At 36.8% G+C, this 23,564-nt stretch overlaps 1 protein-coding gene across 3 annotated transcripts in view; it reads right to left on the bottom strand.

The window, feature by feature from the left end:
• GLT1D1 (glycosyltransferase 1 domain containing 1) overlaps positions 1-23,564 on the bottom strand; it is a 72,009-nt gene that overhangs the window by 31,666 nt on the left and 16,779 nt on the right. For all 3 annotated transcript variants that reach the window (XM_063351127.1, XM_063351125.1, XM_063351126.1), the window contains exons 4-8: positions 20,371-20,422; positions 15,432-15,468; positions 14,202-14,258; positions 5,019-5,114; positions 3,885-3,934 (exon numbers count right to left, since the gene is read on the bottom strand). In XM_063351127.1, coding sequence (XP_063207197.1) covers positions 3,885-3,934; positions 5,019-5,114; positions 14,202-14,258; positions 15,432-15,468; positions 20,371-20,422 — 292 coding nt within the window. The remainder of the gene's footprint in view (positions 1-3,884; positions 3,935-5,018; positions 5,115-14,201; positions 14,259-15,431; positions 15,469-20,370; positions 20,423-23,564) is intronic.

Here is a 23,564-nt window from a genome sequence, read left to right as displayed (position 1 = left end):
AGTAGCAGTAGCTCTTACCTTTTAAAAAATGTCTCAGTGAGCTGGACACTTATTCAGGATGCAGCTGGCAGAATTTCATATTCCTCAGCAGGCTAAAGAATTTTAAATTGTATCTTTGTCTCCTATCTGATCTTCCTAATTATTGTGCTCCAGGATATTCTGGAGCAGGTTATTAGACTTCCTCTAGTTGCTTAGTTTAGTTGTGTCAACAGCTGTTTCGTTTTAGAATTAGCCCAGAAAACACACAGTAGGTAACAGCCATCCATTATAAAGAGACGGGCATCCGTTATAAAGGCATGACCTAACAGGTCCCTCCATCTGCGGAGGCAGTTATTCCAAATTCTCTCAATAGGCATGGGAAGAAGTTGGACAGGGGCAAAACAGCTGTCAATGGAAAGCACCATCATTACAAACCGAGCAATATTCTGTACTGTCTACAAGAACAATTAAGAATTACGCAGAGAGTACAAAGTGGCCTTCAAGAGGTTACCCAACAACTGGACACAAGTTTTGTAGCCTTAACTTTTTTTAAAATAAGCTTCTATTCTTGGAATATAGAGCTGCTGAAAATTAGCTATTGTTTCAAATTTCATTATAAAAATGCACAAAAGGAAAACTGGAAGAGGAGATAAATACTAATAATTTTACATTATACAGGACCCCATCCTGCAACATCACTTAGATTGCACCATTTGAGACAATCACGTATAGCAAATGCAGGGAAAAGGTTACAATCTTATAGAAGCAAAGCAGAAAATAGTATGTGGGCCTTTGCTCTTGATATTCTTAATGAATGTAACCTTAATGTGGGGTTTTTTAATATTCACAATAAACATGACTTGTTTCAAAGACAATGGCACTGATTTTCTTATGATTTTGTGGTTTGAGAAGTAACATGAATAAGAAAAGTACAGCTAAATACTAATAGAGCTGAAACTCATTTTCATCCTTTAGCAATATTTTAGTACTATGGGAGAAATATGTTTTTAAATGTTTTAAGAAGGTTCAGTCCTTGATCCCGCCTATGTACTGCCACAGGGTTATTTCTAGTAACTTACTGTAAAGATGTTAGGTTATGAAAAAGTGAAGCAAATTTAAAAAGACGACTGAAATATTTAAAATCCTCACTGGAAGCAGCAAGTGCATCTTTTGATTTTAAAGCAGAGCTTCATTATACCTGCTCTAGATTTGCTTTCCACACCAGTTCACTTCCAAATCATTTTGTGTATTAGTGTGGAAAAAAAAATGGAGATAAAAATGTAAAAACAGCTTTTTAAAATAAAATCCTATGTCTCCAAATTTACAAAGAACAAAACTGAATGAGAAAATAGAAAGATAGTTCTTATTTGTCCATTCAGATTCTATTTATTTTCTTATAAAACAGACTGCCTGTAAGTTTTCAGGCTCGCATGAAGAGGAATCAGAGATGAGACTTACAGAGGCACACAAACACATTACCCAGAGGAAACACTGAAGCTTTTAGTACCCTTTCAGCATCAGCGAGAGCCAGCTTCATAGGACACAGCTGCCTCCTCATTCCTTTTCCACTGGTTAGATTAAGGCTTGCCTTTTCAAGACTTCTGCTGCTATGAACATACATGTAGCACAACTGATTTCTTTCTCAAAAGTCCTGCAATTAACGTTGCTACTTTAGCGTAAAGTATGTTCCCTTGACATGGGTAACATACTAGAAGCAGAAGCAGCAGGATAGTCTCCCTGCAGCTCCGCATGGTCCCCATGCAGTGCTGTGGGAATGAGCCTCATTTTGCACAGAATTAGCAGCACTTTGGTGGTTCAGAGACATCTTTCCCCCCTCTACCTCCCCAATTTACAGTGCAGCTGCTACTGTTGAGCATCTGGCCCACAGCAAATACTGTGCTAGCAAATATTTAGGTAAGGTATTGGTTAGACTGAGATTCAGGAAATATTAATCTTTCTGTCATGGTTCTGAACATAACCATGCGTTTTGTAGTTTTGCACTTTTTCAGCACCGTACTTAACAGAAATCATAAGAACATTTACATGTTTATGGATTGTTCCTTTCCAAAGGCCTCAGTTTCTGCAGGTGAAATCAGACAGATCTCAAAGAGGAAATAATTGGAAACAATGGTGGATACTCAAACATGAAGTTTTAAGAGACCATTAGAAAAGACTGGCAGAAAATCTATGCAACCCTTTACTCCCTTTTAAGCATTCAGAACAGACTCAGACTTGGCTAACGTGGTGCATGCTTCTCTCTTCAGAGTTTAGTCTTGTTACTTCCTCAAAAATCATGCTACTTGATTTAAAAATGGGGTGGGGTTGGGAGGATTCAATAGTTTTTCTTGTTTCATGCTTCATAAACCCGCATTTTCAAACCTTACTCCACAACCAGAGGATTATTTCATAATAATGACTGTGATAGTTTTGATTTTCAACTCTTTCAGGAGCTGGTGCTTCATGAAAAGCAAACCATTGCTGAGAAACTCATGACAGCGTTTTGAGACAGCAATCCAACTGCACGTTTTATCTAAAGAGAGTTAGCAATTACAGAAGAGCTGCCATTTAACTGACTGACCCTGTTGTGAAAAGAGAGAATTAGAAGTTGTAACTTCCAAATTTGTTAAACAGGGTTTTTAAGACTTAGGGGGGAAAAAATGAAATCTCCCATTAATGTTGGCCAGCACTTTTACTAAAATACACATATACATTTGGAAGGAATGATACCAACTCAAAGCTTCATCTGAGATGTGGACTATAAGAGCAACTTAGTTTCTGATTCATTTATTTTAGTCAACTCCACCTTCCCTCTCAGATACCCGTATCCCAGGCTTTAGTGCACTCAGACTCTAAATGTGAAAGACATCACGGATTTTATTTGTCAGCTCAAGCTCTGTCCTTGCTGTCTCGTGTCAGACAGAAGCCTAGCATCATTTTGCACCTGCTGACAACTGTTAATTGTGTACGAATTGAGACTACCAGAAATGGCATCAAAATCTAAATGGAATGGAACAAAGACACAACCCTCCACCTGAACAGAAGATGTAAGAACAGGGATAATGAGCATCTGATATCACCTTCACAGTATTAAAAATTGTCATTAACAATACCTCCTAAAAAAAAAAATCTTCTAGATGGCAACTGTTGCCTTTTAAAATATTTGATGGGCTCATTTATAAATTATTCATGTTGAAACAGGCATTTCTAATATTTTATTTGCATTAGTACTTTCTAATTATCTAAAAAATTTTGTACTGTCCCACAGAAGCCAATCTTAAAATCCAAATATTTTTATGCTTTTTATCTTCCAAAGTTGATTCTTTGTCAAATCAAACAGTAAAGAATTTGCTCTAAGAGACCATAGCAGATGAAAAGCATTACCAAGTCACATGCTTGAGGTAAAGATAAAATTATAGGAATCCAGCCGCAAATATCCTTTATAAAACTAGCCCAAGCCTTCTAAACAAAAAAAATTCAGTATATGTAAAACAAATCTTCAGCTGCTGTAAACTATTTCAGTTCTATTGATAACCGTTTGCATTAATAAAAACCTAACTGAATAGAGTTGGGCTACCCCAGTGCATTCTCCTCTCAAAAAACCCCTCTTAGCTGTTTGCCCTTTTGCAGTGCAAAAGCCGAGCACGTGCTGAGTGAGGCCGTGTCGCTGATAGCAGAACTCTGAACTTTGGAAGTCAGAGCACTGGAATCTCTCCCACTTCCCCAGTTCCGGCCTGCCGTCAACAGCCTTTGTAACTGCTAGGTTTGCACCTTGTCTCTGTAACAGCCAGAAGTCCTCTGACTTAGGATCAGTTTGGAAAGAATTAGTGTGATATCTCACATGCGAGTAAACAGAAGTATTTAGGAATAAACATACAAATAAAATAAAAATTAGAACAACAACTTACTGCAGGTCCAATTATACCCAGATGGACACTGGGGTCCTTTCTGTGCCAATCTAAAACGGAAAAGGAACATCATTTTTGTTAATCAAAATTATTAATTTTTTACTTAATTTAATTCTTTCTCTGAAATCAATGTAAAGAGCTGCATGACCGAAGAAGAACTAGGCAAATATTGTATTACTACTTAAAAGACTAAATATGTGCCAGATTTCACGCTCAGTCCTCACATTACTCCTCAGAATTCAAATGATTAGCGTATCTGAGAGTTAGTATTTAGCATTTCTGCTTCATGCAATCTTTTATGATTCAAGGGCTATTTAACTAAGCTCAGATATTAATTTTGAATCGTCTCAAGAGAACAATACTCTACGGAATGCAGTGACTCTGGCCACTAAAACAAAATGAATTTTTTCTCCTATGTAAAGAAATGTGTGGAAGCTACTGCAGCCATTACAATTAATACTTAGTTATTGTGTGCATAAGAGAAATCTGTCACTCTTCCAATACCAGAACGGAACAAAACCAGTTACTTGACTTTAATAAACTACATTTGTTACTAAGTGTCACAAAGTGGCAGAGGCTTAGAAAAGTAAACTGAATAGTGGAGCCTAAATTTGCAGCATGGACTATCTGAACCTTTTACAGACACACATTGAACCTGGCAAAACATTCACCTACGTGACTAGAAGAAACCTTCGGCCGAGTTTACAGTGCTGAGCCATAGCGATGGCTGGTAAAATTTTCTTGTAACTTCAATGATATTAATCAGCACACATGCAAATTGGTGCAATAGCCACAGGACATTAAGATAAAAAAAGTTATTCTGAAGTAGGTGAACTCTTCTTTTGTCTTCCATTAATATTGTATGTAACAGCACAATAGTTTTCCCAGCAAGTAAAATCATCAAATATTGCTTGGATTTTAATGCTCTCTTATTCCCAGCAGGCTGGAAAAGACGCAGTACAGAAATAAAGCGTTGAACAGATCAATGATTACATGAGCATTTTTTTTAAAATGTAAATATATTATGAAGTTTTCTGCAATGAATAAAACAGCTTATGCCAAACTTAGAAACGTTAAAAGAAATGCATCTGAATCCAGGGAGAAAACAAGAGTATTCAAAGAGCAGGAACCTACCTGAAAATACATCTACTAAATACAGAGGATCTTTGACTCTTCGAAGTCCGCATATCAAAAGAAACATGTGTAAACTGCCTGTATCTGTAGGAATGTCTGTAACAAATAATTTTAAAAAGTCTGAATGCAGATAAAAAAGCTGAACACTCCAAATTGTTTCATGAAGGAACATATACAGTGATAAAAGCAGAAATAGGGTGTATTCTGAAAAATTTCCATTATTGTTCCCTCCTCTGTTTCTTGCTCTTTCATCAGTCCTCAAATCAACTCAGTGGAGAACTTAATCATGCACATCATTTTATAGGGCACCGGAGTTTATTTCCAGAGGCAGTGAATGTGCAGGATTTGGAGAAATGGCTGGTGGTTGGTATTCTTGAACACCAGAACCCAGCTTTGACTCACTCGGCAACTATACAAATCAGTGCGTTTCTTAATTTTTCTACCCACAGAAGAAAAAAATTGCATCCATATAATAACTCAATACTTCTTTCAAGGATATTGTGAGGTTTAGTTAATCAATGGCTGTAGGGCTTAGAGCTCTTGATCTGACACTTTTTGCTATAAAAGATCAGGTAAACGTCCCATAGTTATCTATCCCTAATATGCCAGGACTGCTACAGAATAATTAACTAGAAGTTAAATTATTGCAAAGCATTTATTTTAACCTTATTGCTAAGAAACACAACTGAAAAATAATTTGGGAAAAAGTCTCAACATGGAAGTTTTTAACACTGAAAACCTCTCTTGCAAATACACAGCAACAACCCATACAAGAATAATTTTGTAGGCTCTATTAGAAAAAGATCTGATGTACGATATTGCAGTTGCCATTGGCTTTATGACAGCACAATTAATTCAGAATATACTAACGGAGAAGGGTCACTATGTGATGAACTTTGGTAAAAAGTGTTTACGATAAAACAACGTAATTCACAAATTGCTGAATGAACACACATAACAACAACATAACTTAATAAACACTAGAGGGGTTGAAATGTACACGTTTGATTTACTGTACTGAACAAACCAGTTTGTTGTCCTTCGGTTCACCTATTTATTGAGCTCATGGCAAGGACGGATGGCACGTATTATCTAACACTGGGCAGTTCAACACGGAGCATCAAGCTGCTGCTCTTCAGCAGCAGGCTGTTTGTGGGACATGAGTGCACGGGTCCCACACCAGGGTATGTCACATAGCTACCAGGAGGACTATGCTGCATGGTCGGAATGACTGTCTGTGGGAGTTATGACTAACAGAGGAAGGCAGCAGGACAGTTGCGGTGGCACGGTGATCTGCTGCTGCTGGCCACCACAGAGCATCCTCGTCTGAGGCCTCCTCCTCCCATCCCCTTCCACTCTCCATGGGTTGGAGGAACAACTCAGCTGCTTACAGGGCACCACTGAATTGCTCCAATTTGCAATTTAAGGTCACCCAAACTTAGGTGATTTTAAAGCTTATGGTTCCTCAGGGTGTTGTATAACTTAACTGCAGGGTCTGCTCCAGGCCCTGGAAGAAAGATGCTGGGAATATCTCCCCTCATGTCAAGGAACTGCATTGACATGAGCTCTGCATCCAATCTCTACTTTGTGGGAGGGGGAGAATCAAAAGAGTGGCGATTCACGATATACTCAAGTGCTATTACTTTGAAAATTAAAATCCAGTTCAGGGACTTCTAAATGCTCCCTGTCACAGGGCTCACAGAATCACAGAATCATCCAGGTTGGAAGGGACCCTAATCAACATTAGCTATGCTTGAAATAACTGCTTCTTTTTATCCCTTAACATCTTCTTGTTTCTATCTTATAGCTTTCAGTCTTTTTATTAGATAAAGGTTTAAAGTGCTCTGACACTGAAAAGCCCTAACAGACCAGTTCTGGGCAGTCCTACTGCCATTCTGCTCCCTGTACGAAAACCTTAATGCCGAAGAGAAACAGCAAACTGGCCCCGCAGACAGTAATTGTACTTTGTAATTTGGATTTTGCCTTTCAGTTCCTGTGGCATTTAAAGGTACTTCTCCCAAGAATCACGTCAATAACAGTCTAATTATTTCACTAGTGAAATTACCTAAAATAATATTTATTAATGAAAATAGCCCACGTTTTTGACCTTTATTTTGAAAAGACATTCACAACCTTGAACTCTCACTGCAGACTATCCCCCTTCATGTAACTTTACAAAGCCCTATTTGTCTATCATGAAAATTTATGCACTTTTATGCTTTTCTGAAATAGCAGATATCAGGTACACTAGACAACAGACTGGATCCTACGTGGCATTTCTAAAAGCTGTCATAGGAGGGGCAATCAAAAAAGATTTGCCTCTGCCATTCAATTTAGTGAAGTGAGGATCAGTTCTAGTTTTATTTTGTTGTATGCTGTAGATCTTAGTCATCACGTAGTTCATTTTTACAGGCAGACTTTCCCCACTCAAGCCACTTAGAAGCATATAAAAACATTCCTGAGAAGATTGCATTACCAGCACATCACTGCCACTGTTTAGTGCTGGGAGTTTACTCATCCTCTGTCTACTTAAGATCAAACTTCAGCAGCACTTGTGTATCTTGTTAGCTTTCTGCTCATTCACTGAAAATGGCTAAATTCACACATCAAGATGATGCCTGCATCAGTGTTTTCCCACCTGTTGCTTTCTCAAGCCTTGCTAGCACCCCTGCAGTGAAACAAAAAAAGGTAGCCATTTGTGCAAGAAAGCAATCATTTTAGTATGCTTTGTCCTCACAAGAACGCTGAAAAGGGGAACATATTAAGAGAATAACTGCAATAGCTGCATTTACCAGCTATAGCCATCAGCTGGGTGAAAACTGGTATTTGAAAGACAACATTTTTTCGTTTTCCTTGAGCTTAAATAAGACTTTCAGTATGTGGATTTTTGCTATCATTCTGCCTTTTCCAGATAGGCTACTTAAGCTCTAATAAGATACTACTGCCTTGTGTGATTCCGTTCTGAAATGGAAATACACCAATATGGCAAAATCAACTGATTTGCTCTTTTGATACGTTCACTGTGTCACTATCTTGTCTGAATGACATGCAAACACCCAAATAACAAATAAAAAAAAGCTTGTGTCTGTTTCTCCCCGTTTCTGTTAGTGTTACAAAAGCAAAAACTTGAAGCGGCACACTGTGCTTCATTATCCCTTAGCTCATGCACCCTCTGTTGGCTTTGCAAAGAGAATACAAAATGGAAAGATTTGTACATAATCACTGGCAATAATAAAAAAAAAAAGACTGAAAAGACTGCATGGTACATGTTTTCCAGCCATCCTTCAGAATCACCATATGCTAAATGCAAGTCAAGTCTTGCCACTGTAATCAACATCTCCTTCAGTGTCAAAAATAATTGTTTAATGTCAGTTAAAGATGCTCCTTTAAACATGTGTTGTCAGGATTTGTCTAAGGCTGTAGTCTGATTTGTTACATTGGCCTTATCTACAAAAAACAGCTGCACGCTGGCCATAACTAGTCTTGAGCCTGCTTAGCAGGTCACCTGGTTACCAGGATGTGAGAGGTCAAAACAAGAACAGTGATTGGCAGGATTATGAAAAACTCATTCCTCTCATCAGCTTGATGGTATGCTGTCCTGATATGGCACACAGGACCACAGGGATGGTAACAAATGAACTGCAGGTGAGCTGAAATGAGACAGACACAGCGGAAGATTAAGACTGACATGGAACTGCCACAGTCATGCAACTCCTTTTCCATGATGGAGCAGAGGTGGTATTACACTGCTCAAAACTGAAACACAGCAATGTAGCACTGGCACTTAAATTTCAGAGTGGAACTGCATGATCAAAAGGGTATCCAACTGCTGTGCCAGTGTATTTGTTGATAGTATTGGAAGCTGGCACAAAATATATTGGCTAATAAATGAAATGTGATTAATACTCAGGATTCATGTTATCCTGCTGGCTGTGATTCTGAGTCATGGCGTGGCCTAGAGAAAGTTTGTCAAATCTAGACTTATCCGTCTAGACTTACCCATTCATCTACAAGCAGGTTTAATAATTGCTTGACATGAAACAATGGCACTGGGTTTAACTTTTGATAAACTCTTTTGAGGTCTTCAGTTGCGAGACAGAATGAGAGAATGGAGTATATTAAAAGTGGAAAACTTTTTCATAACGCAACACTGGAAATAAGCAGTTTGTTATTTAAGATTTAATTGGTTCCTAGTCTGTCCCTTATCTGAAACTGTATAACTGTCTCATCAAAGTATTTTACTATTATGACACACTACGACAGTTTACACTTCAGCCTTTATAAAAATCTGTATTTAGATGCCAGGATAGCAAAACATGAGCTCAGCGAGCTAACACAAAATCCTAAATCATTTTGGAAACATCAGTAAGGACATTGTTTTCCTAAGAAAGGCAAGGATAAGTAGAAGTGTTACCTAAACAGATATTGAAATAGCAGATTCACTTGGCTCCATCCCTCTACTATCAGGAAAAAAATGTAGTAATCATCTATGTATAGTAAAAATAAATAAACTACTGCAAATCTTTAATCTTACTGAAAAGCTGCAGGCCTCTACGTGAATGAGTAATATCAAGCATTGGCTTGCTGAGAGGTAAAGAAGCAGTTTGAGAACATCTTAAGTGAGCCATTTTCTCACCACTTGCTCAAATAAAGAAAATAGAAATATTTTTCTTATTTAAAAGTCTTTACTGTGCTTTCGTAGCATGTTTTCAAAATCTCTAGAGAGGAAAAAAATATAATAAGGAACAATGTGATTATTCATTCAAAGTTATTATTTTGGACCTGAACCAACAACCTCACAAAACCAAAGTTCTTAAAATGTGTTAATTCCTTTACAAGTTAAAATCCAATTTGTACTAGAGGTTAAATACATTTTATCAAGTATATCAATATTGGACCTACAGATTATAATTTAGGATATAAAGATTTTTCAGTAACATAAAAAAAACAGTCTGCAGTCAAAACATTTCTTATTAATATTAGGTCAAGGATGACCAAAGATTTTAAGATTAATTTTCCAACCCCTGATTTCAAGTTCACGGTTTTGTTCTATGGACCTTTAGAGAAAAATACCAATTCCATATTATTTGGGCTTAGTCATCCATTTTTGTTCAGAAACAAGATCTAAGCTATGACAAGACAGTGAGGGTGAATAACCTTTCTCATTTTTCTTTCTGTTCACTGTGAACCACAGCAGGTCTTCTACTCTTGAAAATTGTTCATCTATCCATCCCCTGTGCATCTGCAAGTATTAACTGATATCCCACAAAAGGAAATCCATAGGTTTATTGCTGAGATTTCAGTCTTTAAGATGGTTATTTTATTTTCTTGAGTTTGAAACATAGACAAATCTGTCCAAATCTGGCATGTATTTTTGATACTCTAAATCTTTCAATTCATAGTTATTCTTTACGTTCATCTCCCTACACACAGCAGAAATACCATACATTAGCTCTTTTAGCCTCTTGGCACCAACAGTTTTATTTTGTGTCTCTTTCACAAGCCAACTATTAAGAACAAGCTGCTCAGATCAGCTAAGGTTTCCAGCTTGTTTGCCACGGTGGTGTCCTACTGCAGTACAGCTTCAACATGCGATCTTACTTCATACCGACTCGGCAGTTTCTTTAATTTAAGTCACTGATGACACAGAACTTAGACAATTATTAGCCCAATTGGGTCTTATTTCAGCAACACTTAACCACCTGCAGATCTCAAACATTTATTAATGCTTATTATTAGTAACTATATCCAAAGTGTTTATACTGCTATTCACATTCAATAGTGAATAATTGCTAGAGTTGCTGATGTGTCTGTGAAGACAACAGAATAAACCTGTTAATTTCCAGGGCTACTAATCCAGAAGAATTAGACTGCAAAATTCTCCAGCAATCCTTTTTTTCCCCCGTTTCTCATTATTTCTAACAGACCATACAACAGAAAAGCTCCATGCTTTCAGATCTGTTGGGGAACACATTTTACTGCTGCTATCATATCATTATTTCTATGGTCAGCTATTATCTGCACAAACTTTTACTATTTAATTTTTCTTATCTGGGTCTTTTTTTCCAGCATAGCTTTAGGAAAATACAATGCGTCTATAAAACCCTGTCTGTGTCATGACAGGTTACGTAAACTTTTCAAGCTCTGAAAATAGCTGTGCTATGAAGCAGAAATTATCTGAGAGTAGAAAAATCAAACTACAAAAGTATATTTGATAGTGCAAATAAGCATCTGATCCTATGACTCTATGTCACCTTCCAGGAAAACAGTTTTTAGTCTTATCTGTTGGGTAAACAAGCCTTCTCAGTTCATTAGTATAGACTTTGTTAGTTATCTCCATCTTCTAATCACATGATGTCTAAGTGTTTATTAGGGTTTACATCTTACAAGCTTCAGCCACATTCCACTGAAATCAAAAGGAGCCTTTCATCAAGGTATAATGACATCAAGCCTGCCTGTGATCTGAAGTAGCTATGCTCCACCCTTGAGCTAAGCTGTTAGAGAAGAGCAGACTCAGCTTTCACATCTACTTAGACTGTCAATCAATTTACAGCAAAAGCCTGAACTTTCATTGTCTCTCTCAAGTCTATAGATAGGCATCTAAACTCGCCAACAAGTTTATGCGGTATATAGATTCCTATATCATAAGGTCAGAGAAAAACCTTTTGATCATCTGGTCTGACCTCCAGCCTGACAAAGGCTGTAATATTTCCACAAATAGTCTGAGTTACTAAATATACTGAAAACATTGTCTTCTTGAAGTCTGTGTTGAAATCTGCACTTGGTTCAGCTTTTTGGTTTGACTACTGTTGCTTACAGTCTCTCATCCACGTAAGACAAACTCTGTGAAGCTGACTGTAACCAGAATGCAAATTAACTTTAAAAACACTGTTTTTTTGTAGATTAAAACAATTTTGTAGAGTAAAACAATAAATGTTTTAGCAGCCAGCCACTGAAAATACTGCAGCTAGGAGCTACCACACTAATACTACACAAACATCACCTCTGTAGCTCTTAAGTCTGCTGTTTGGATTACAAAAAAAATACTATACTAATTCCATGATTTTTGTACTGAGGTTGTACTGCACCCATAACAACAACAGCAAACCTTTCACAGCACTGCCTCAGTTTGTATTAGCAATTGCTATTTATGTTAGCGACCCAAACTATCAAATGAAATGTACAAAAAGCTGGGATTCCTTAGCTTTCGGTTTAGTACCATTCACACTTAGGTGCTGGAGGGAAGTCTCCCACAGTAAAATGTATTTGATGCACTCCGCCACTCACTTAAATCTACCATTAAATTCTTTTTGAAGCCATTACACTGATTCAAAGAGACTATTTATGTACTGGTGTTATATTTAACGTGAGACAAATGTTAAGGCTTTTCTATGACTGAAAAAAAAACAGTACAAAGAATATTCATAAGAAGTCTCTTGTATGAAAAAACATCTTGAAATATTCTGAAGAGCCTATTTCATTTTAAAGAATAAGTTGACAATGTATGGGCTGATCACCAAGGATGTTTAACACCGATGCCTCAAATGTATTATAATTTGCATTGTAGGGCGTATGCTGTTTCTTTACGCTCAGTCCTGGGAATCCTGAATTTGACAGATGTTCACAGATACTGCTAAAGATACAGGCAAGAGTTATCTGGAGAAATATTTCCCTCAAAAATCATTAAATGCCCTTAGATATGGAATAGAACTTAACGAAAAAAGTCTTTTTTTAAAAAAAAAAGATCATAAATGCCAGGAGGCGAACAAGATGATTGCACAGCTTTATCTGCATAAAATCTAGTGATCTTTTCAAGTGCACTTCATTGTGTGAGGCTACACTATCAAAATTGTATTCTTCTGAGCAAAACTACCTTCTATTTTTGATGGTCTTCTACTGATTGCTCCAAGTTTAGTAGAATTTAAAAGACTTTGAAAGTGCAAATCCCCAGAAAAAGAATTCAGTGGGAACTTCTAATTAGTCTGTGGTAAGCGCAAAGGTACGGCCAAAAAACCTGCCTCCATGTGCAATATTAAAAGAAGTGGAAATTATAGGCTGCCACCAGAGATGGACACAGAGACAAGACTGGTGAGATAAATGAGATGAAACAGTCAGAAAAAACAATACCGAATAATCTGATGCCAGTTTTCAAGTTATTATTTAACAGGCACAGATGCTAGAGTCACATTTTAGTTTGCTTTTCATGTACATTATGAATTATTTTGCACTTTTGCATTAGTACACATTAGGCAAAAAACTGTCTCTAATATATTAGATGAAATGCACTTTAGGGGGAGCCCCCCCCTCCTCAATCTGTTGACTGCTCTTTTAATCATAAAATGGTTGGACATAAGATCCAATCAACACTAAGGCTGTGCTAGCAAGTGACAAATCATTTCACTTCAGAAAATCATTAATCTTAGTGGTGCTGTGCTTGTGTGCTGTGATTTACTGAGAAAAAAATAACCTCACAATGCTCAATTTAAAATTGGACACCGGTTTTGAATAATGGCATGCATTTACTGATGTGATAAAGCAATTGACTAGTGAGGACTCATTTGTAACAGAGGGAACAGCTGTACTATCAGAGATCAGACTGATGAATATAATATTGAACTATTTTTACCGCAGTAAAATGCCTACAAATTCTTCTTTTGGGGAAAGGCAGCTGGAGCAATTAAAGCATTGCCAAGATCAGGTGCCTTTAAATTAGGTCATCTGCCTTACGTGCCATTACTTTGGTGAAAACAGAGACAGGCTCTAGATCAAGACCAAATAACAAAACATCAACACATATTTCCCTTCTTCATCTCACCTGCTCCTTCTGCAGAAAACATCCACAGTTTCTACCACACAGCTGTAAAGCACAGCACACGCAGGTGTTGGTGTTTTGGTCTAACTTACCTTCTAAGGGACGTTGACCCGTATGTCATGACCGTTTTATCTTTTGGTGCAATTCAGCTCTGGACAGACCAGAAATCTGCAGGCAGTCTGGGTAGTTTACTAACCAGACTAAGCTGATCGATATTCTGCCTGAATCTAATATTACAGTTTTTCGTTTTTCATATCATTAAGTCATTTTATTACATAAACAGTTAACCTTAAAACAGGTTTTAAGTTTCTTTAATTATTGACATCTACTAAGAATAAATATAGTGAATACAGAAAAAAAGTGAGTTTCACCTGCATTTTGTAGAAATCTGTACCAGTCAAATGTTTCACTGGGTGTAGTCTTAATTCCTGTGTTGAAAAAGAAGAGAAACATAACATGTTTGATTGGTCCCTGGATGGCTGAACGATGGTTCTTGAAGTCTTGCCCTAAGAAAACAGGAGTTCTATCAAGGACGCTGAATTCCATATGCAGCTGTTCCCATCTCAAGCTTTTCTCATCCCAACAACGCTGGATTGTCTGCACAATCCTTCCGTGGTCATCAGATTGGAATTCAATTGAAAATTTTGCACAATAATACAGTGTATGAACTTCTTTAGCAACCCAGGGAGTTAGGCTCACTTGCACCATGCTTAATTTGGCCTTTTAAAATTTACATAAGAGATGATATTATCTGGGGGAGCATATTATTCCAAAACAGATACAGGTCAGCTGAGACCCAAGTCCTTAACATGAGGCAAAGAGAGTAAATCAAATTTATACCAAAATTAAATATTAATCTAAACTGAATATTAATTTATTTGTTTTGCCTTATGTTACAGATTAATTATTTTACTAATGAAACTATTTTATTAATTTATTTAATCTCTTAGTTAACCATTACCTCACAAGGGACTTAAATATAGACTAAATATGGGATAAATAGGCCTCACAATGAGTTATTTCAAAATAACAGTTTTGAAAATAATTTTGTTTTCTTCGCAAGTGAAATATACAAGATGGAATGAGTTTTGGAATCTGTAGACAGTTATTTTTAAATAAATAAAATCAGGAGCTGTAGCTGAAGGAATCACATCCAAAATGCTGGATGTGTGTGTTCCCTAGACTACTCAATTCAGCAATATACTTTGGATTAGATACTTGTTGGGTGTCATTATGCTGGGAACTCAAAGCATTTAAAGGAATTTGGAGTTTCAGAGAATAACCATTTGTCATCAAAACTTCCGTATGCTCCGGAGAAAGCTCGGTGTTACCTTCTATGTTACCCTATCTTTCAGATTCCTACTGTAAGGCATCTAGGAAAACTTTTTTTTAAAAGCACCAAATGAGTTGAAAATTTAGGCTAAGAGTCTGAAATACTGCCTTAATTAATGTCAATGGCAAAAAGCTCGACTTCAGTGGAGCCAGGACTTCAAACCCCATACCCATTTTCGGGACAAAGAAGGCAGACACATAAACACACAGGTACTAAACAGATGATGCAAATAAACTGAATGCCTTAGTCGATATTTCAAAACTCTCACCTTGAGTTTGTACATATATTTTCTTCCTAGCATCTGGCTTTAAAGAGAAGGAGAAGAAAAGTAACTTTCACAGTTCACCATAAAAGATCAGTTCAATCTTCAAAACACCCAACTAGTATAATGAAATGCACAACAGCAGGATTTTCTTTTGACTGTTAAAAATCAAAAGAGACTATGAGAAACATACATGTAAGTAACACCAAAAGCCAAGTCAGCAATGTAAATTACATTTACTATGAACACTTACAGTACCAATGAATCAACTTTGCAATTAAAACAATTACCAAGTTAGTACAAACACATTTTTTAGTTTATATCTGTGTCCTTTCTTATAATCACTAACCTGCTTATTGCGTGGAAAATTAAAATATTTCCCTAGAATAGAAAGATTTTCAACTACAGAACAGCCCTAGTTCCGAAAAAATGTTAGTCTTGAAAGAAAAGTTATAGCTGGTTTTGAAACTACAGTCTACATTTATCCATAATAGAATTTTTAAACACATCAGGCATGAAACAAACCCCATTTACCTCTAACCTTTTCAAAAATTGCTGTCAAATATACATAGACTTGTTTATACAGGAAAACTGGCCAGTAGTAGTTATTGCACAATATTTCCAAATAAAAATTGCATAAGAAATTATTTTAAAATAGCTATAGGAGAAAGAGGTAATTACTACATTTCCAAAGTTACTCCTGAAGTGCTACTACGCGAGGTGTTTAAGCGATTAAATAAGCAAGTTCTTATATTTTTCTATAACTCCAACCATGAATTTGTGGAATACATTTTTTTCACCAAAAACATCAAAATATTCTTGGGATCTTTCCACATTGAAAAAACAACCAAAACCAAAAATGCAACAACACTCCCCAACAAACAAGCAGAGTTTTTTGAGCTCGAAGTTTTTGTGCAAAGCTGTGTTCTGTGTTTTGCGCAACTGCCTGTGTTCAGGCAGCTCCTAGTTGTTCTAAAAGCACCGGCTGCAACGCCTGTGAAGGAGTGAGCTAACGGAGGTATTGCTCAACTGGTGTAAGCTCCAATAGACTTGCTCAATATAACCTTGAGTGTTTCAGTTTGAAATTATAACCTTTCAAGCAGTTCCGCTAATGCTATTGCTTAATTTAGCACCACAGCATCCAGAAACAACCAACCTTCTTTAGAGCACCACTCTTCGCTATCTTGAGACTATTCTCTTGCCTCCTTTTCGGTGCCAATTTCCTTGCGTAGAGAGGCACAGTCCCAGCAGGCTGCGACTCTCTGAGTCGCTATTTGCCTGCCATGGCTCTTTCTAAAGTGCAGATGGAAAAAGGACTGCTAGATTGCCCCTCCAGCCATTCCACTCTTGAATGGGGGGATACGCTGCTGATACACTGCTCAACTCTTCAAGCTACGTACTGCCATGCAGACTTGCCTCTTAAGGGGGAAAGTTGTTGGAATAATGTAACCAGAGTTAACCAAGACAGAACATCACATACACCAGTGCATCGTGTTAAGCTGCAAATAGTCTTCCCTTCTCCTCTCCCACCCCACCCCACCCCATCCTTAGCAAACTGTGAAATCACTCCTGCAGGATGATGACTTGAAGGCAGGAAGAGAACTTGTATTAGGAGAACGAGAATTAATGCAGAAACAACCTATTAAGCAACCAATTCCCGAGCCAGTCGGGTCAGGAAACAAGAAGATAAGGAAGCCAATTTTTTTTTCTTTTACTTGCGAACATTTTGGTTTTCCCTATCACTCCTATGTGACTGCCCCTCCAGTCCACTGCCCAGTCATAACAGTCTATTTTAGTTATTGAAAATGAACTGGAAAAAGAAATGGACAGAGAAGAGGTTATAAAAAAAGTGACTAATCAACAAGAGGTTCACAGATGGGAAGGAGGCGGTTTCTGAGAATCAGTGAATTAACTAAGTCACAAAAACTACATGAACAAACAGCAAATCCACACATAAATGAAGTGAGGGAAAAGAACAATGTTTACGCTACAGTGGAAGACTAAGGATATTCTGTGGACTTTATCTTTCAAAAGCTATAAGAACTTTTGTGTTCAAAGCATTTAAAAATAAGAAAAAATGGTTTAATAGGTTATTTTATTACCTAACATTTGTTGTTCCTTCTCTTACCTACAAATAAGCAGCATTTTAAATTATATTGGATCTTCTAATCCTAAAAAAAGCCTTGCAAACAATGGAAACAGCATGGCAAGCTGGAGGCCAACTTCAGAATTTAAATTGCCAGGACAAGTGGGATAGCTGAAGTTCAGCGCTAGGACATAGATGCAACAAAACAGAAGGTGGCAAAAAGCAGATGGGGCAGAGGGCAGCTTAAGCCAGCCTTGCCTCCAGAGCTCCCATGCTGTAGAGTTCTGCCTCAAACTCTGGTGGGTGAAGATAGGCTTTTAGTTCCCTAAAACCACTAAGTTTCAAAAATAAGCTTAAGTTAAGCATCTGGTTTCATGCTCTGCTGGACCTTTAATGGCTTACGGTGAGTAAATATAATCCTGCCAGGGCTTGGATCATCAAGAAGAAAATAGCAGGAATACTGTGTAACGGGGCATACAGATGTATTTACACTTTATAGATCAATTTTCTGTTATGTTCTTTATTTTAAATGGTCTTGAGGAGAATGGAAAAATGAAATGCTAATAAAACCGGGCTAAGTAATTCTTATGCACCGGTTTTACACTGCTGAAATAAAACACTGACTGTAAGCACAAGATCTTTACAGTATTTCAAACTCACTTGGAATAAATTATTACAAATGCTGCATTATGTATTTCATAATTAAAGATAATTTATCCAATGCAATAGAAAAGAATTTGTTGGAAGATACAGCCCTTGAGCACAGTGCAATTGCTTCCATATTCATAATTTAAATTCCTAATTGACTGTCTCACTAATAAAGCACACGTTCGAGGAATATGCAGTTCACATTAATGTCAGTTAATATGTAGAGTGTTAATATTCTATGACCTAGGTATGGAAAGATGTATTCATATTCTTCACTGTTTGAAAGTAAATGTGTTGCATTTGCTCTCACCCTTTATATGAAAATACAGCTGAAAAAAAAACCTAAAACCCCCAGCATTTAACACAGGTCAGCAGGTGGTATTTCAGTTTAGGACTTCACAGACTTGCCTCCAATTCTCTGTCTGACACAGACCTTCTCCAAAACACTGAGTGAGTCCCATAGGCCTGGAGCACAAAGGTGTTGAGGTAAAATCCATCAAAGTTAAGTACTTAAAAACATTTGAGGTGCTGATTTCAAAAGGATTTCAAAGTTCGTTTCTGCTTCTTATACTCTTACTTTTGTCTTTTCCTTGCAGAAGATCTTTCAGCCCTTTCATGTTTACTCATCATGAAGCTCATTGTAGTAACTATTAAAATCAAGCTATATTTGCAATGTAAATACCAGCTCCTATGTCTGCTCATGTATCCTTTTAACGAAAGTAGATTAAAAAAAAAAAATCAATTCATGCTGAAACAAAGTATTGCATATTAAATTGTTCTGTTGCGCAAGCTCCATGTCTATGTGATTTTTTTTTAGGCAAGGGTGTGTTAATGATCATATTATGATGCAAATTAGAACTGTAGGGATACCAAGCAGCTAGTTTCTACTTCTTGCATTTATTGTTCAACTTCAGCTGATGTTTGACAATATGAGGTGAGTGGAGCTAACAGTTCACTGCAGCTGGAAGAGGGGGGGTCCTATCTTGGTCTTTTTATCCCAGTATGTTACCCCTTACTGGCTGCCAAAAAGTTACTGCTTACCCTCTGCTGGATCTGGTGCCCAATGCAGCTCTCTGCAATCCAGTGCAAGCCTTTAGCCAACACGTTAGCCTGAAAACTGACCTTGCACAGGAAATCAGTTGGGCCATCACGCTGGAGCAGCAAGCCCTGCTGCCTGGCGTGGAGATTTCCACAGGTTACCAGCGCAGCCTGACACTATCCAAAAGCACTCCTTGTACTCAAACGACTGGCAGCTCTTTATTGTCTTACGCTGCTCTTCAGAAACCAGGATTGAGGACTGCCTACTTCAAGGATTTGTCTCAGTTTTCTCTGCTGGTACTGTGCCATCAACTCAACCACCTAAGGGTTGACTCAGTCTATTTTCAAGCAGGAGCATCAGATACTAAAAATAATTGCACTGCATGTCTGAAGTAGACTTGCAATACAGCAAATGCAATAGCACCTACTAAATGAAGAGAAAGACAACCAACCATTAGTACTGCCAGTTCTTTGCTGGCTAAATATCTCCTTAAAATACATTACCAAATGTATTTAACTACTATACTGTTGGACGAAAATAATTTCATTCAGTATTTTTCCATGTATCATTCAGCAGGGTGTGTTTTGTTTTATTTTCAGAAGGAGAGATGAGTATTAGGAAAGTTAAGCGCTACTTATGTGCTACCTATCACTCAAGGCCTGGTCAACTGGGCTGTATATCAAATATTGCCGGGCTTAGCATAACTTCAATTTTAGCTCTGCAGTTCACCTTAAGAAGTTAATTCTGCTTCTACTGTTGACAAAACAAGTATTGTCAAATTATTCTTCCAAATTCTTTATTGTAAGTAAAGCTGTTTAGTGGAATTTTGGCAACATTAAGTTTATTAAATGATGCAAAAAGAAACAATATATGCATATGGCATCAGGAGAGACTCGATAACAACAGCAATGATTAGTTTTAAATGTTACAGAGAAGCACTTCCTAAACTGCCATATACTCTTCTCAAATACTAAACAGCTTACAGCTTTTAAATGCCAGATAGATCTATTTGACCTGTCGAAGTACATAAATATGAAATGCTTTCTCTGAAAGGAAAAACAGGAATAAAGAATATGAAGATTATCACAATTCTCTAGCATTATTTAGAAAACATTTTAGGAGAATGCATAGTTGATAATACTATAAGCATCACCATCATCATGTAAACATACCCACTCTGCCGCTGCCAGTTCCTTCATTTTCATCGTGAAAGCTACTGCAAACCTAGTTAAATGGACAAAAATAGTTGGGATCATCTGCTTAAACTGTTTAAACATAAAAACAGAAAAGTACTTCAGGAAAAAAAATCTTTATAAGAACACAGAGCAGAGGCTTATAAAAATTATTATAGATGCAAAGACAGAAAGCAGGCTTTCTATTTGTTTTAGCAGAAAATACTGGTGAAAAAATGATATCTCTTCAGGCTTTACAACTTAGAGCTCTTGGGAAGTTAAACTGAGGATTTTTTAAAGTAAGAGAAAACCCAATAATGGGAACATCCCCCCGTTGATCTAGATTAACTGCAGTCGTGAGTTAGCATTTCATGTTTCTACAGCAGTGTAAGTTGCAACAGCCCTCTTCACAACCAGAAGGGTAGGTAAGAAGGGATCTCAAGTCCAGTGAGTTTCATACTATTGTTACTTGACAATATCCAGTCCCACTATTTGCAACTCATTGCAACTGAGTTTAATTCAAATGAGCAGATGGATTTTTTTAAAACCTTTCCCAATGTTCTCTCCTTATTTCTAAGTAGTCAAAGCTGGCAATGAGAAACAAACATCTGAGACCAAAATGTGTCAGGAGAATGTTTCAGAAATGTCTCTCTTCAGGAGAAATATAAAAATTAAATAAAATAAAAAAGAAGAAAGATGATCGAGTGACTGGGCTTCAATGCTGGAATCACACAGACTTGGGACACTCAGGTCTGTAGCTCTGAATGCTCGGCATCTGCAGTGGAGATGAAATTTGCAGTGCTGAGTTAGATACCTGATATTACTTTATAATAAAGAGGGAAGAACTGGGTGCCCAGAAATGAGATCTACAACAGTCATTGTCTCAGGCAAAGTGACCGTTACACTAGCAAACATAATACTGATAGAAGGGCATTTTGACTGTTTTCTGATTAAGACTTTTTGTTACGAGAAGGGTGTTTAAATGAATGAACTGTAGAATAGTATATAAACACCTTCTACTCCTCCTCTGCAATGTATATAAATCATAAAGCCAAAGTAAGAACAAGCAAACAAAAGTGTACTTGAATAACTTAATGGCTAGAGTTTTCATCTGGGAGGGAAAAGAGAATTCTATTCCCAAACCTACTTCCACCTTTTCCCTTATGGCTGTTTATAATGGCTCATCTGGACTTCTATTTATGTGCCTTTGAGAAATGCATGTAGTACACTATCATTCCATGTAACAGCAGAGTTTTGTCAGAGGCCATTTAAAAGCAGCATTGATATGAACAGTTTTCATTTTTGGGCGTCTCATTACAGAGAGATTTCAGCCACAGAAATCTAATTTCCAAACATACTTGATAAACAAGTTATTCTCATTGGGAGCTTGGTGTAATACCAAGAAGTCACATGAGATATTTTTATGGAGTTAGAGTTAATAAAGAATCCCTGTTCAGAAGAGATCTTAAGAACATGCTGGGCTTTAATGTAGCTTTTAAGTTGTGATGAAATATAAACACATGCTTTGACTGTTCTCAAATGGAACTTTAGTGTTAACTAGAACCACAGATGGGACCATTTCTGAAGACTATCAGCCCTGTGGAATAGAAATGTTTGAACGCCGCCTTCATATGAGACATAATGTGTCTGCTCAGCAAAGTTCCCTTTTTTTAATTGCTTTTATAGATCTTGAATATAAAACAGAGGTTATCATATATTAAACTTATGATTCGGTGTTTCTTTTTCATAGAATTCATGCAATGTTTCTGTCCTGAGCCAATCCTATGATATCTCAATGGTTAGAGGTGAAACACATTGCTAAGTCACAAGCAGAACAGTGCTTTTAATTCGGAGATGTTATGTTGTAATTTGAGGACATGAAAGCATAATCATTCATTAGAGGTTACATAAATGCTGAATTATAACTCCTACTTTTGTTTGTTGAAACAAACCTTATTCCCATACATTTGTTTTGTAGTATCTGCTTTATGGTACTGTAATGAATTTCACATGTGCAACTTGACAGCTTTAAGGTTATTAAAGCCTTTGCAAATGCTTGTTTTGTCAAGTTGCACATGCTCCCTTTCCAGTTTTTGCAATTATACTTCCAATACATCACATTAACAAGCAGAAAAAACTGTTGCTCCTAAGTCTACAAAATACTGTTCAATAGAAAAAAACACCCTAGAGGAGTACAACCACCATTTAGAGGAATTCGATTAAAAATGAAACACTCATTATAAAGCTAGACAGTGTTCAATACTTCGCTTTATGGAATGTGGTGGTATATTGTACTGGGCAAGTAATCTACAATTCATGGTGCTTTCTGCTTAGAACCTTGCAATCAATAAAGAAAGAAAAATCAATGTTTCTTTTAATAACTATGTAATGAATAATACTAGTGATAATACTGGAGAAGAGATCCATTCAGAATAACTTCTAGAAAATTGAATTACTTTTCCTGTAGCAGAGAAAATATTATGAACTGCATAAGGATGCAGTAATATATTTTGAAACATCATAGGAAATCCAAGCTACAAAACTATACTTCAAGATCCTAACTTAATTATCATTAAAAAAACATTCAGTAAAGCAGATGTTTTGTATAAGCTATATTAGCTATATTTGTGACAAATCATATTTTAAACACAGAACTGATCAAATGGACACACTCAGAGATTCTGTTTTTATATAATTTTCATTTAGCACAGTGCTGAAATTTAACTGATGCATTAGATATATTTTTTCCTCTTCTTTCAGATGTGTTTAAAGAAAAACTTCTGATTATTTGATAACAAAAGTAAACAAATGTATACATTTTCCCTTGAATGGGGCCTTAAGTTGCTTCTCAAAGTTGCTTCTCAATTACAAGTCACACTAAGACATAAGAACATGCCCTAATGATTTTTCAGTGATTGTGATTAAGTGCTGTCTTTAAAATCTCTTTAACTACCACATTTTATAGGGCACTATAGACAGAATAGCATATCTATGCCAGCATTAAGGTAGCTAATAATAGCTAGAACATACAGTGGTATTAGCAAAGACAAAACTATAAGATAGAAGCCTGCTGCAGATTCTGCATGTATTTCCTCATTGCTAACATGAACCAAAATCCATACAGCTGTATCTGAACCGCTGTAGTTATCCGTCTTCGCTAGAATGCTGGGATGAATGGAGATGGTATCCTGAGC

Source organism: Chroicocephalus ridibundus, chromosome 13 (assembly GCF_963924245.1).
Source record: "Chroicocephalus ridibundus chromosome 13, bChrRid1.1, whole genome shotgun sequence".
In the NCBI taxonomy this organism is placed as follows: Eukaryota; Metazoa; Chordata; class Aves; order Charadriiformes; family Laridae; genus Chroicocephalus; species Chroicocephalus ridibundus.
Note: the sequence above shows the minus strand (reverse complement) of the source record. Positions and strands in the feature narration are given on the sequence as shown.